At 46.5% G+C, this 13,378-nt stretch overlaps 1 protein-coding gene across 7 annotated transcripts in view; it reads right to left on the bottom strand.

The window, feature by feature from the left end:
* Window positions 1–13,378, bottom strand: part of JARID2 (jumonji and AT-rich interaction domain containing 2) — a 237,387-nt gene that overhangs the window by 34,556 nt on the left and 189,453 nt on the right. For all 7 annotated transcript variants that reach the window (XM_057700587.1, XM_057700589.1, XM_057700585.1 and 4 more), the window contains one exon: window positions 11,681–11,857. In XM_057700587.1, coding sequence (XP_057556570.1) covers window positions 11,681–11,857 — 177 coding nt within the window. The remainder of the gene's footprint in view (window positions 1–11,680; window positions 11,858–13,378) is intronic.

Here is a 13,378-nt window from a genome sequence, read left to right as displayed (position 1 = left end):
CTTACTTTCCCAATTGACTATTTATCTCATTCCGTTGCTTGCAGAATTCAGTGAGAAAACATTAGTCTAGAAAGCATCTATCAGGGCCAGTTGCTAGAAGGAGACTTCAAGGAAGTGAGTTAAGAGTGGCACTGTGGTTGGCCAGCAAGATCTTTCTGAGATCTGGGGGCAGGGGGTACAGATTCTTCACTGGCATTATCTATAAGTGAAACAGAACGCACAGCTCTGCTTCTGTTCTAATGCCCTGTAGGAGCTCTGACACCACCAGCACCAAAAATGACTCCCCAGGAAAACACTGCGGGGAAAGAGGACCCTGGTCACAGACAGGAGAGGAAAGAGGGAGGCAAAAGCCCTGAACATCATAAACAAAACTGGCTGCTCCGTGAACCACAGCACAAGTTTCTACTAGAGACTATTTTAATCAGATAACTGGGAAAGGGGAAAGTTTTCAAAAATACAAAAATTAAGTAAAATTAACTTTGATTTGCAAACAAAGGGAGAGTTTTCAAAGGAATCTACTTTCAGCAGCTGTCTAGCCAAAATGGCAAACATAGCCAAAAAGTCAACTCATGTGTTACCCGGGGGAGGGGGAGAGGCGGGTGAGGAGGATGGTGCCTGAGATGAGGTATATTTTGTCCTCAACAGCTCATTAATTTTAAGTGTCGTGGGAACCTGCAGTTTTACTCCTCCAAGTAATTATCTTTTGTCTTAATTTGTAAGATTCTCCAGAAGCAGAGAGAAGGGGAAAGGAAAAAATATTCACTCTCACAGGAAAAGCCTAAACCCTGTGAACATAAGAGACAGAAAGTTCGATGTGCAGAAGACCCACACACACTGTCTCCAATTAAAAGCAATAATTGGACTCATTTCTTTAAGGAGAGGAAAAAAGCATTTATCACAGTGAACCATATTAGGAAACTGTATTATGCTCAGATACAAACAGCTCTGCGTTAATGAAAAGAGACAAACATATTGATTTGTATACACACACTCTGAGAGTTAAATGATCTGTAGACACACCACAGCGAGCAAAACCTTTAAATCCAAAGGCTGGTATTCTGTCACTTCAGGCTCAAGAAGGTAAGATCTGCTCCCAGAAAGGGATGAAAAATAAATGGGCAAGAAGTCACTTTAGAAACGTCTTCACCAGCAATCCCGTGATCATTTGAAAGGTGGAAAGCCACACTTTCCAAGGAGGAACTTGCGTCTACAGCTCCAGGGAGTTTGTAGTAAACTACATTCCCCCATCTGACTCTGTCCACATAGTGAGATCCTCACGAGATTCCTAGGGGGTCTACAACGCAATCGATAAAATGCCAATCATAGGGTCTTTAAAACTCTCACTCAGTACACGACCTCTTGGAGGGATGGGGACAGCATGGTTGCAATTTCTAGCTTCAAGATTCACAAACACATCTGTGCCTCAATTTTCGCAACTATGAACCAGCTGCCTGCCTTTATCTGCCCTCCAGGAATTGCTAAAGTATTCAAAATAAAGTACATAAAATGCTATCTGTTCTTTCTTCAGAGAAAGGAGTTGTGCAAATATAAGAAAGTTGATCTTTCAAAAGCGCCTGCTGTGACAGCAAAGACCCACATTTGAAAACAGTCATTCCCTTTAAACAGAGGGCACAGGCCAGCAGAGCCACTTCTGCCTGCCTGCCCACAGCCAGGCGCCCTAATGTTGCTAATTATTCATGCTAGCAAAGGCACCTCATCTGAACATCGGGAAGTTTTTTATTAGGTGAGTAGGAAAGAGGACTCCTTGCTTGGCATCTGGCAGAAATTCTATGACATCCTGAGATGACCCAGTGTCTCACCTTCACCTTGAAAGAGAAACATGGACAAGAGCCATTACCAAAAGCTGGGCCAGGAGGTCCACCAGCAGACACACGACACAGGGGAAGAAAGGACGAGCAGAAGGCTACAAAGAGCACTAACCCCCAAATTACATAAAATAAGGGCTGCTCCCTGTCCCACCCCCAAACCAATCCGAAGGGACAAAAAAAGAATCGCTGTCAATAGAGAAGAACGTGTTACAGAAAGGAAAGGAGAAGCACGTCAAGTTTCTGATCTGGAGCCAGATATTTCAGTGTAAGCTCCGTGTCATTACAAGGCGGCCCGACTCGGGGAAGACAGACTCCATCAATCGGCTGGCAGCGGATCCTTGTTACTGTACAAAAGCCACACTTGCTCCCTGGAGCCAGTTCAACTTTGAGTCACTATTGTCTGAAAACAATGGAATGTGTCTGCCAACCTGTGCCAACAGTTCAAAAGGATTTTAATGCTGCCTGTGTGAGTGCTGTAACCCGGTTTGCCCTGGGCAAAACCAGCTCCACTGACTTAGCTACAGCAGTCACGTGTCAAGCAAGGACTTGTAGGTCAGCACAAGCCCATTATGATCTTGAGTGGGAGCCGACAGCAAGAGCTGAAACCTACTGCGGCCTTGGTGCGCCCCGATCCGGTATCACAAGTGAGTTCTACTGGTTTATGTGGAATTTGCGAAAACCCTCTGGAATTTCCACGCAGTGAAATCCTATCACTTTGGTTACATGTATAACAGGAAAGAAATCTGTTGAAAAGAAATTTTAAAACAAATTGGATTTTCTTCCTCTGTGACAACTCATATCTGTAAGTCATAGAATGTTTTTTCCATCAAAATTTGGTTTACCAGGGTCCCAAGATCTAGAAATGTGAATATATTATGGGTAATGATGTAATACACCAGACAGAGTTGGACAGATTTGCCAGGTAAACACGTTTCTTACAAAGGCTCCTAATAACTGCTGATACCAAAGTCTGAAGATAGCATATGACCTTTATGAGAATATAAAGGTCAGGGCATCAGAAAGGCCATCAGTCAGGATGAATGGCTTCTGTCATTGAAAAATGGCTTCTTGGCCCACGTGGCCCCCACGGGAGCTGAGGAAAGGACAAGACGGATGGCCGGGTGGTGACTGACCCCTCTCCTGCGCCCACATCAGCTGGCACCTGCATTCTCCAACGCGCCACAGTGGGGCCAGAGGACCTCCCGGGCTGAGGGCCTGTTGGGAGGGTGGGCAGTGGGCGGAGAGAAATCTCTGCTTTCTCACCGTCAGGGAACAAGACAGAGCCAAGGGCTTATACTCAGAAGGGGACAAGCATCAGCTCTGGAAGAGCAAATGAATAAGTGCTTTTGCAACTTGGGGTTTCACGGAGCCCATTCAAGCAGATGGATTCTAAAAGATCAACCACTTCTGAAGTACATGGCAGAACTTCCGGCCCACCTCTGGATCTGAACAATGAATCTCTAACTATTCACAAGCTGGGGGAGAGAGAGACACCTCAAAAGTGTGCACAAGGCACTCCATATACACGATCAGCTCTACAAGTTATAAAAGAATTGGTAACTTGCAGAATAAAAATATTAGTATAGAAAACTAAATACAGAAATATCTTCATTGTAATAGGGATTGTTTTCAAGGTTCTCCAAACAAATGCTGTGGATGTGCTATTGTACCACACATACCTCCAACCCACCCTACAGCCAGGAAAGGAATGACTTTTGGAGACCCTATATGCACGTTATAGTCTCTGGGAACAGCACAACTTCCCAAGTGACTGAAGAGTCCCCTTAAGACAGGCCAGATGCATTTAGCTGGAAATATTAAATACTAAGCAGCTGGGTGAACAGCTCAGCAATTCAATTTACAATACATACGATATGAACATATCCCAGATGAATACGGACAACAAAATTGATTGAAGATTCTGAAAACCTAATACGTTATCTTAATTTCTTCAGAACTGCAGAGTATTACAGTTCTTTAGAAGAGTCATGGGGCCTGTGGCCAGTAACAGGACAGCAGCCAGCCCCCGCTTTCTGAGAACACAGTGCTGGGCACTGTGCTGAGCCCATCTGTCACTCACTCAGTCCTAACAGACTTTTGTTTCTCTTCAGTAAGCTATCATCACCTGGCATGTGATCCACCCATTCATTGTACCATCCAGCAGATTCTGGCATATTCAGAGAATTGTGCAACTACCACCATGATATACGTTTAAAACGTCTTGATCACCCCAAAATGAAACTCCATTCCTGCCTGCTCCTGAACCCTACTGGGAAAAGCCAGTTTCTCACTGTTTATCAGCATTTTACAAACAGGGAAACTGAGGCCTAGAGAGGTTAAATCACTGGTCCAATGACACCTGGTCAGGAAGATGTACTTGAGCCAGAAGCTTCTCTTCCACCACCAGGCCCATCTTCCTGGTCATCTGTCACTGAAATCTGCACGAGCCTCTTACCACAAATGAGAAGGGGCCCCAACATTCCCAGGAAGAGACATCGGCACAGTAAACACCAAGTGCCAGAGTGGTCGTAGGTGTGTGTGTGTGTATCCCCACGGTCCTGCGTGGACCAGCGGAGCAAACGCTTGAGGAAAATGAGAAGAAACAGGGATGGGCTGCTTGTACTGATGGACAGGTGTTACCGGGGAGCATCTACCACACTCGGAGCAGCTCATTCCGATGCGGTGGGTCATGGCACACGTGCAGGACTAACAGTCCCTCGCAGCAGCCCTCACTGGGCGCCAGGTATTTGAAAGATACTAACTTTCTGAGATTCTCTTATCAACTACAAGGTTGTTCTAGACTTCCAGATCTTTCCAATCACACATGGCGTTAATAGCCAATACAGTGCTACTAGACAGAAACATATTAATTCATTTACTGTTCACAAAACATGAAAAAGCACTCCTACTACCTCTTTAAAGATAAGAAAACTAAAACTGCCCAAAGTTGCAACCACGTATGGGCAGACAAGCATCAGTGTCCTGCTCTCAACCACTATGCTAAGTGACCCCAGACAGGAGATGGTGGCATAGAACTCGACTCTACATGTCCTTCTGCTCTTAAAAACACGCTTCCAGCCCACACTCCAGCTCTTACATATTCACACGCCTCAACAGGGAGAAGGAAAAAAAAAAAAAAAGTCAAGAGGATATTCCATGAAAACATCAACTAAAGAAAAAACCATTTCTCAGCTGGAGAGCATCTCCCCATGGCACATGGAGGGACCCTGGTCCTGCCCACATAACCCACCCCTCCACCACCCCAACAGAGGGGGCCAAACGCACCTTGAAGGCAATCACAGGGCAAAAATGTGGTAAAGTCGTCCAAATGACTGCCTTTTGGCCCCTACACAACATCCCCCCCACCCCCCAACATCAATCCAAAAACAATTAAATCATTCCAGCTGGGAGTCCATTGACATGTGGCTTTTAAAAGCCTTGTGAGAAATGCCCCTCTTCAGAAAGAGAGGAACAGTAGAGGATATACAATATGGGGCTAATGTGAGCAACCCCCTCTCACCGAGTTCTCCTGAGCAGAGGACAAGGAACATCTCACCACCGAGGAAACACCAAAGCCGGAGTCTTTCCAGACAAATGCATTAACTCCTCTACCCTATCTCGCTTATCCTGCTGGAAAATAATCACCAACAATGAGAACTTCTCAAAAACTGAGCCACTCCAAATATCAACTTGTAATACAAATACTCACAAAGGCACGTTTTGATTGGGTTGTTTGATGGCCAAATTCAGAGATTTAGAGCATCTAAGGGCTCTACTGTTAGGATCATTTGAGGTTCTGTATATGGAAGGGTATTCTGGAAACTCTGAAGAGCTATCGAAATAGAAGTTGATGGAGTCATTGTTATGGTGACCCTTGAGTGTTGAGTCAAGGTCAAAAGCGCACGTGATGCCAGCCATGTCGTTTCAGATTATGTATTTCAATAAACACATCCATTTCTATTAGGAGGCTCAGTGGATTATAAATGAGAACATTCGAGTCCTCTGTAATATTTGTGAAACTAATCATGTACCTGGGGACACCAGGCTCTTGCAGGGGACTCCTGGGGCCAGGGCTCCTCCCCCGAGGAAGCTTAGTACTGTCCTAGCCTGGCCCCTGGCCCCATTAGACACTGAAGGGGAGGGCGAAGGGAGTGTGCCTTCTCTCCTGGCATTGGGCTTCCACAGGCCCGCTGCTGCTCTGCAGGGAACCCACTGCTTCACTCGGGTTCAAGTTTAGGGGAGAAAGGGGATAAAGCAGAACACCATCGGCAGCTTGGGTTCTCATTTCTTCAAACCAACACAGCCTAAATAAAACTGTTTTCCTGGACCTGCAGCCAAATTAGGGTTTTGGGCCAAAAGCTACTGCTGTAATAAAGTGTTAGTTTTCCACATTTTGTTTCCTGTGCATTTATCTCCTTCACATTTCAGTGAGGGTGCTGCTCCTGGGGGAGAATTTCGCGACACACCTGGACAGCTCCAGCATTCAAAGCAGGGGCGAGCTCATAGGACAAAAGAATCCTGTGTCGGGAGAACACACAAGCAGCTCGCTCTCCACTCTCTCATGCGAAAAAGTCCACAATTCTGAGAACCTGTTCAGACCACTCAGTGATTATGGCCTCATTCAGGTTTTCCCTGTTAGAAAATCTATTTTAACACTTGTACGTTTTTCACCTGAGTCCAAAATCAAAAGGAAATGGAGATGATCTGTCTGTAGATTTTACTTGTTGGAAAATGAGTAAAATCAGTCAACCAAAAACTAAGGCAAGGGCAGGGAAAAGGAGCACCCTTATCTCATTCACAAACTGTACTCCACCCTTTCTTCCCATGCAGTCAGAGAACATACTTTAATCTCAAGAACGACTCTTTGTTATGCTCACCAAGTGCCCTCTAAAATCAGGGAGTGGAGGCTGAGGGCTGGGGGAGCACACGGAGCAGGACAAGAGTGTCACCAGCCTCCCCGAGCCAGGTGGCGGGCCGCAGCACCCTCCAGCCCACTCTGGGGAGCGGCGAGCCCAAGTGTTTGGCCTCACGGCTCAGGAGCCCTCTGACACCAGCCTGCTATGTGTTAGAAAGTAACCAGCACCAGGGCTTTGCAACTCTTATCAAGCTTGGAGCTCTGTAGCTGCTCTCAGAACCTGAACTGGCTAAGTTTGGTTTTCTGAACCTGAAGGAGGCCTCTTCTGAACCCCACACAGAAGAAACAAAGTTGGATGGGGCTGGTCCTGGGTGAGCACAAGCCGTTTCCACATATGCATAATCACCTACCATCCATCTGCTTTCTCTACCAATAAAACCACTGGCCTAATACCACGCCAACAGACCAGGTAAAATACCTTCTGTACTCCCACAGAGAACTTTCTATTACAAGTGAACCCTCTTTAGGAATATCTGTTTCATTCTGTTGTCATATGTGACATTTAAACAAATATCTGCTTTTATAACTGATGGGTACCCATAATGAAATCCCATTACAAGGAATTTCAAGGAATTCTGCTCTACAGTTACAAAGATATGGGTCTCAGTAAAAACAAAGCAGGAAAAACAAGTTTAAGCTACCACGGGAATTGTGCCAATGTTTGATCTCTATTTATTAATCATGGAAACAGGGCCCTCAGTGATCCCAGCCTGACTGCTTGGAAGATTCTTGTGAAAACCACTAGAATCCTGGGGTTCACTGCTGACATCCTGCAACTCATACTCTGGAGGAGACAGCAGGGTACCATGTTTCCCATCGGTCATAACACGGGCAAGAAGACACAGCACAGATGCGATGGGAAGAAGTTGATAACAGGGTGGGATGTAAATGTTTTTCATCTGAAAAAGGTAGTACTGTCTCAGGGGGGAAAGGGATTCCAGGAACAAAATTTTAGTTAGGGATCTTCACCCAGATAAGCAGGTCATCTTGGAAAAGCCACTTCCCTTGAACACACAGCAATGCCCATTATCCACCATAACAGACCTCAATGGTAACGATGCCTGTACACGTGACACGCGCAGTAATCATTTCTTTATTCCGGGATACAAATGAAGGAAGGAACGAATGAATGCCCATCTATGCTATGCTGCTTGTTTCATAAAAGAGGAAATTAAGAATCAGAGAAATTAAATGCCTACCCAGGAAGACACAGATAATTAAGCCTTCAAAGGGGCAGGAAACGAAGCTCCTGATGACTATTTGATGCTGATAAAGACCTTTATGGGAACCAAACAGGAAGGGGGGGGGGGGGGGGGGGAGGAAAAAACGTGTGTGTTATGCAATCTGATGTCACAGTATAATTTCAATGATCTAGAAATCGCTGGGAAAGGAACAGTATTCCACAGCTGAACGTTCAGTTTTCAAAGATTATTACATTTTGGTCTTAACCACTTCTGGGTGATGGCCCTCTAATATCCCTCTCATCTCTGCTGTTGAAGACAGCACCTTCAGGAATCTCCTTATGCCCTTCTGCCAGGGGACTTACTACCCAACATCACTAAGTCTTGCTTTAATAAACTGCTGGTGGCAGTTTGTTTCCCTGTCACTTGCCTTCTTCATGGCACAGAGCATGTAGAAAAGGGCGGGTAAGTAAGCTTGGCTAACTAGGTATTGAGAGCTCAGTGTTTTTCTGAAATACCGAGCCTCAGGCTGAAACTGGCCTTCTCAAAAAGCTGACTTCTCTTTTTCAACAAAACTCTCATCTTGCTCCGGGTCACTTGAAACTGGAGGAGCTTTCCTAACAGTCTGTGCATTTCTGAGCTGGCTGTAGCCCACTCCTTCCACGGGCCTCACAGAGAAGCAAGCACTGCCCTCCTCTGGGTTTTCAAAGATATGAAACCTCCAAAGACATGGAAGCCACGTGGAGAGAACCACGCAGAGCTGTATCTCCCAGGCTGTGGCCTGTGGCACTGGCTCTTTGCAGCTGTCGACCAGACAAGCGTGGCAACTCTACCACCACGGCACAGACTGGACCCAACACAAAACACAACTGTTCACATGCTCATCCTTCCAACAGAACAGTGTCTGGGGCCGGGGGCATGTCAAAAATCTTGACTGCAATCTGCCCCTTCTGGTGATGGGTACAGGACATCAGATCTCCCATTTCTTCAACTGTAAAGCAAGAAACACCTCCTCCCTGACCACCTCCCAATGATTCTGCCGTAGAGTTAAGCAGATGGAATCAAAAGAGAATGTAGATGAACACATCTTGAAAACTCTGTTTTTATTGTCATTCATGGAAAACAGCCCTCAATCCGCCCTCTCACAAAGGAGATTTCTGAGAGACCACCCACTAAAAGGAAATGAGAGAAGCCACGCCTTAACTATGAACATGTCTACACACACAGCTAACAGAGGCTACACAAACACTTCACTTGATCCCTACCTTACAGATGAGTAACATGAGGCTGAGAAACACTGAGTCATGCACTGAGATTATTAACCTCATCTCCCCCAACAAACCGTAAGGTCCTTAAGTCACATCCCCACCATGTCTCTATGCCACCTAAACACAGCCCTAAGCAAGAAGCAGGACAGATGAATACTCATTCAAATGACGAGGCAGAAATGCCCATCAATGGTGCAGGCAACCCTGGAGGGGATGGCCGGCAACCTCTGGCTGCAGGACTGGTACCCGGCGGAGGCCGCCCGGCTGTGGGCCCTGGATGAGCGCAACGCTGGGACCCGCCGGCGGCGGCTGCTGCTGCTCTGGCACCCGGCGCTGCAGCGGCTGGGCCAGGGCCACCTGACGCAGGTGGTTCTGCACCTGGGCGAGCAGGAGGCGGACTGGGCGGAGGCGGCCCTGGGGGCGCACTTCCTGCAGGCGCTGGAGCTGCTCGTTGGCAGCCTGGAGCAGGCCCGCCTGCCCTGCCACTTCAGTCGCGGCGTGAACCTCCTGGCCGGCCTGCGGGAGGAGGACATCGACGACATGGGCTACGCGCTGTACTGCAGCCTGCAGGCCCCCGAGGGGCTGCTCTGAGGGGCGGGCGCAGGCGGACGCCTCCCTGCAGGGTGGAGAGCACTTTGGCCTTGCTTTTAGCCAGAATGAGATGGCACCAGTTGGCGTGGGCTTGGGCGGCCCGCACTCCCACTCAGCCCTCGGCCTGCAGTAGCCGCAGGGAGTCCTCAGCAGGGGTGAGGCTGCTCCCGCCTTCTGTCCCGAGGGCGAGGTGTGCTTCCCCTGGTGCAGGTCTCTCGGGGCTGCTGGTGCTGGGCGGTAGACACTGCATGTTTGGTCCCCCAGGGGCCAGTCGCCTAGGGGACCAAACATGCCTGTGACCCTCAGAACGCAGCTTGGCTGACTCACAGGCTGGCGTTTTCTGTGCCGTGTGCATCTGGTTTGCTCTCTAGCCTGGACTAGTGGGGGCTCACCTGGGGAGGGCCTGTCCCTTCCAGCTGGGTGCACTTTCTCTTCCTGCAGCGGAGGCCTTGGGAGAGCCCCTTCCTCGCTGGGGGAGGTGAGGCTCTCTGTGCTGCCCATCTGGCCTGGAGCCAAGGGTGTCCCCCAGCTGCTGCTGGGCCCAGCCCCGCGGTGCCAACACCAGCTGCCCTAGCTGACCCTGTGCTTTCCCTGAAGCTGGCAGGGGTGGGGAGCTGGGGGGTGGTTGCTGCTCCTCCCAGGCACTTCTCCTGTCTCTGGTATCCTTCCTGCTGAAGCAAAGCTATGCGCCAAGGACCGTGAATAAGAATAAAAAGGAAAAATTGAAACATTAAAAAAAAAAAAAAAAAATGGTGCAGGCAAGACGGATCCCCATCACATCTAAGCCATGCTGGTCCTGCACCTCTACTTCCCATTGGGTCCAGACAGACAAGGAGTAGCTCAGTGCCCAGCCATGGATAAAAGAAAAAAAAATGAGATGCTTTCCTCTGCCTCAATCACTGACTGGAAGCACTGGCTTTCTGCCATTTGTACACGGGGACACTCTACCTTCTAGGGTCTCTGTGAGTCCCAGGGGAAATGATCTCAAGCAAAGAACCTGGTTAAGAGCTCACAGAAACAGCCACCACCTCTCCCGACCTTATGCTCTTTGCTTGCTCCACTCTCCTTTTCTTTTTCTTTCCTCTTTTCTTACTTCCTTTCTCCCCACCCCATGCTAATTCAGTTAGTCATCAAGTTCTCTCAACCCTACCCTCTGCAGTATTCCTAGATCCACGTCCACATTTTTGTACTTATATCCTCCTATTTATATTGTCATGATCACCTTTGGCCAGGTATTGGCCAACAATTACAGCCTTTCAATGTGCTTCCACTTCTTTAAACCATTTCCCTTTATGAAATTCTCTTAATTGATGCCAGCTTACATCTTTCCAGAACGTAACTCCAATTAAGTTACGTCCCTGTTGAAAACCCGCTGAGCACTTTCCACAGCCAACTTATTTATACTTTTCTCTCTCTCATATTCAACCTTTTGTTCCTGTCTTTCGACTACACGTCCTCCCCCATAATGTTAATAGTTGAGGGGGAAAAAATCAGCCTAGTTCATAATACATATGTACCTGATTTCACAAGCTGGGTAACGCTTTCCTTTCCTCACTATCTCTGCCTGCGAAACTCACAATAGCAGCTTCATGAAATCATCCTGACCATCTCTGTTTGGATGTGATATCTTCCTCTTCCCACTCCTACGTCAGCCGCTCTTATGGAATTTATCATCATCTCCACAAACAGAATATGTATCCTCATCTTAACAATCTATTTGTCTAGAACACACTTGTTTACACCAATCTCTCTGCTCTCTAGGTGCCTGGTATCCAAAACTAGCTTCGCCACTAACCAGCTTTGCAGCCTTCATCTTCTCAACATATGATCTATTCCACCTTTCACCCAAAGCTTTGGATTTTATTTTTTTTAACCCAGATTCAACAGTGGACCTACCATGTCCGTTGTGAACATGCTTGTGGGTTTTTCCTTTCCTGGGGGTTGACTGGCATGAAGATGAAGCATTGTTGGTGGCTGTTTTGACGTCTTCTGTCTCATCATCTTCCTCCTCGACGTCCTCCTCGTCCTGAGAGCTTCCAAAATATACCATGCTGTTGGGCAGCGCAGGAGAACCTGGTGGGTTTAAAAGAAGGTGCATAAACACCGGCCTGGAGTCTCACCCCTTCCAGTGGCACACTTCAAATGGGGCCATTTATTAAGTTACAAACTTAAATCCTCATGACTGAGCAGATAAAGCAAAGCTCTTCATCTCTACTGCCATTTTTAATTTATTTTTCAAACACCACCCAGGAAATACAACTCCATCTGCGTCCTTTTAACAGATTTCAAGCAAAATCCCCCAGCAGGCGGATGCTGCCATTCACCAAACATAACAAATCAAAATCTTAAAAATCTCATTTGAATACTTCTTGAAAAGGGAGGGGAAAACCACAAAGGATTGAACTGAGCAAGAAAAATTAATGGAAAAAAAAAATCTACCTGCAGTGTCAAGGACAAGAGATATTCTTGTTATGGGTTATGTCTTTAACTTTCTAGACTTACAAAGTATGAATTCAAGCAAACGAATTTAGAAGGAAAGAAAAGACAATCAGAGAGAAACAAGTGGTAAAAACAAAATATGACATTTCCTTATATAAGGAAAATGTCTCACATTCACATGGAGGGAATGACAGGTATGGATTCCCCAAAACCACAATATATTTGGAAGCTACTTTGATATTATGATCAGGTTAACAGCATGTAAAATTATTAAAATAAATTCCTGCATAACACTATCTAAAAGGTTGGTTTAAAAAAATTAAAAACCCTCTCCATAGAAGAACCTACATCCATTCTCCTTTTACACCTAACCTCCTCATCCCCAAATGTTTTTGTTCTGTACATAAGACAGAACAATAACACCAGAAAGTAAGCTCAGTATTACAAAGAAGCACAATACAGCTCTTCGTTATCAAATCATGAATTTTTAGCAGATCTGTCAATTCATTGGTACATTTTGGGACCAAAGGCTGATGAAATCCAAAAAAGTAATTAATTACTCGATCAATTTTTTAAGCCCCTGAGATAATTTCTGGCAACAACTTCGATCTTCCTTCCTACGACTATCTTGAGGAGAGCTACTATCAAGAACAAAAGAAGTAATAAATGTGCAATTCATTTCTTCTCTTGCCAGTTTCCTGTGACTGAGCTGACACTCCAGGAACACTGGTCAGGATTCAAGTAACCAAATTTGCTCTCCTTCCCAGAAAAGGATCTCAAACTCCAGCTGCGGGGCTATGTGTTCTAACAAGGAGACGGACATGACTGAGCAGCATGATGGCACTGAAGCGGCAGACCAAAGCCGCCCAGCTTCCAGAAACACAGGGACAAAGACAGTGCCTTCCTCTTGTTGTCGTCAGGACCTACCGGTACTCAAAAACCCCACTAGTTACGTGGGTCACACCACTGAATGGAAGTGAAACTCCAAAGGAATGTATGTGACAAAAATTTTGTGGATAATAGAACTGGATACACTGACAAAAGCCATTTCCTTTGTTTTTTCCCCTTTGATCACTCTCAATTAGAAGCAGGTTCTCAACAGAAGGAAGGTCTGACACAGGCTTTGGGGAAAACTGTCTAATCAAATAGAAGTTA

This window comes from Hippopotamus amphibius, chromosome 11 (genome assembly GCF_030028045.1).
Source record: "Hippopotamus amphibius kiboko isolate mHipAmp2 chromosome 11, mHipAmp2.hap2, whole genome shotgun sequence".
In the NCBI taxonomy this organism is placed as follows: domain Eukaryota; kingdom Metazoa; phylum Chordata; class Mammalia; order Artiodactyla; family Hippopotamidae; genus Hippopotamus; species Hippopotamus amphibius.
This window is presented reverse-complemented; position numbering and strand designations above follow the sequence as displayed.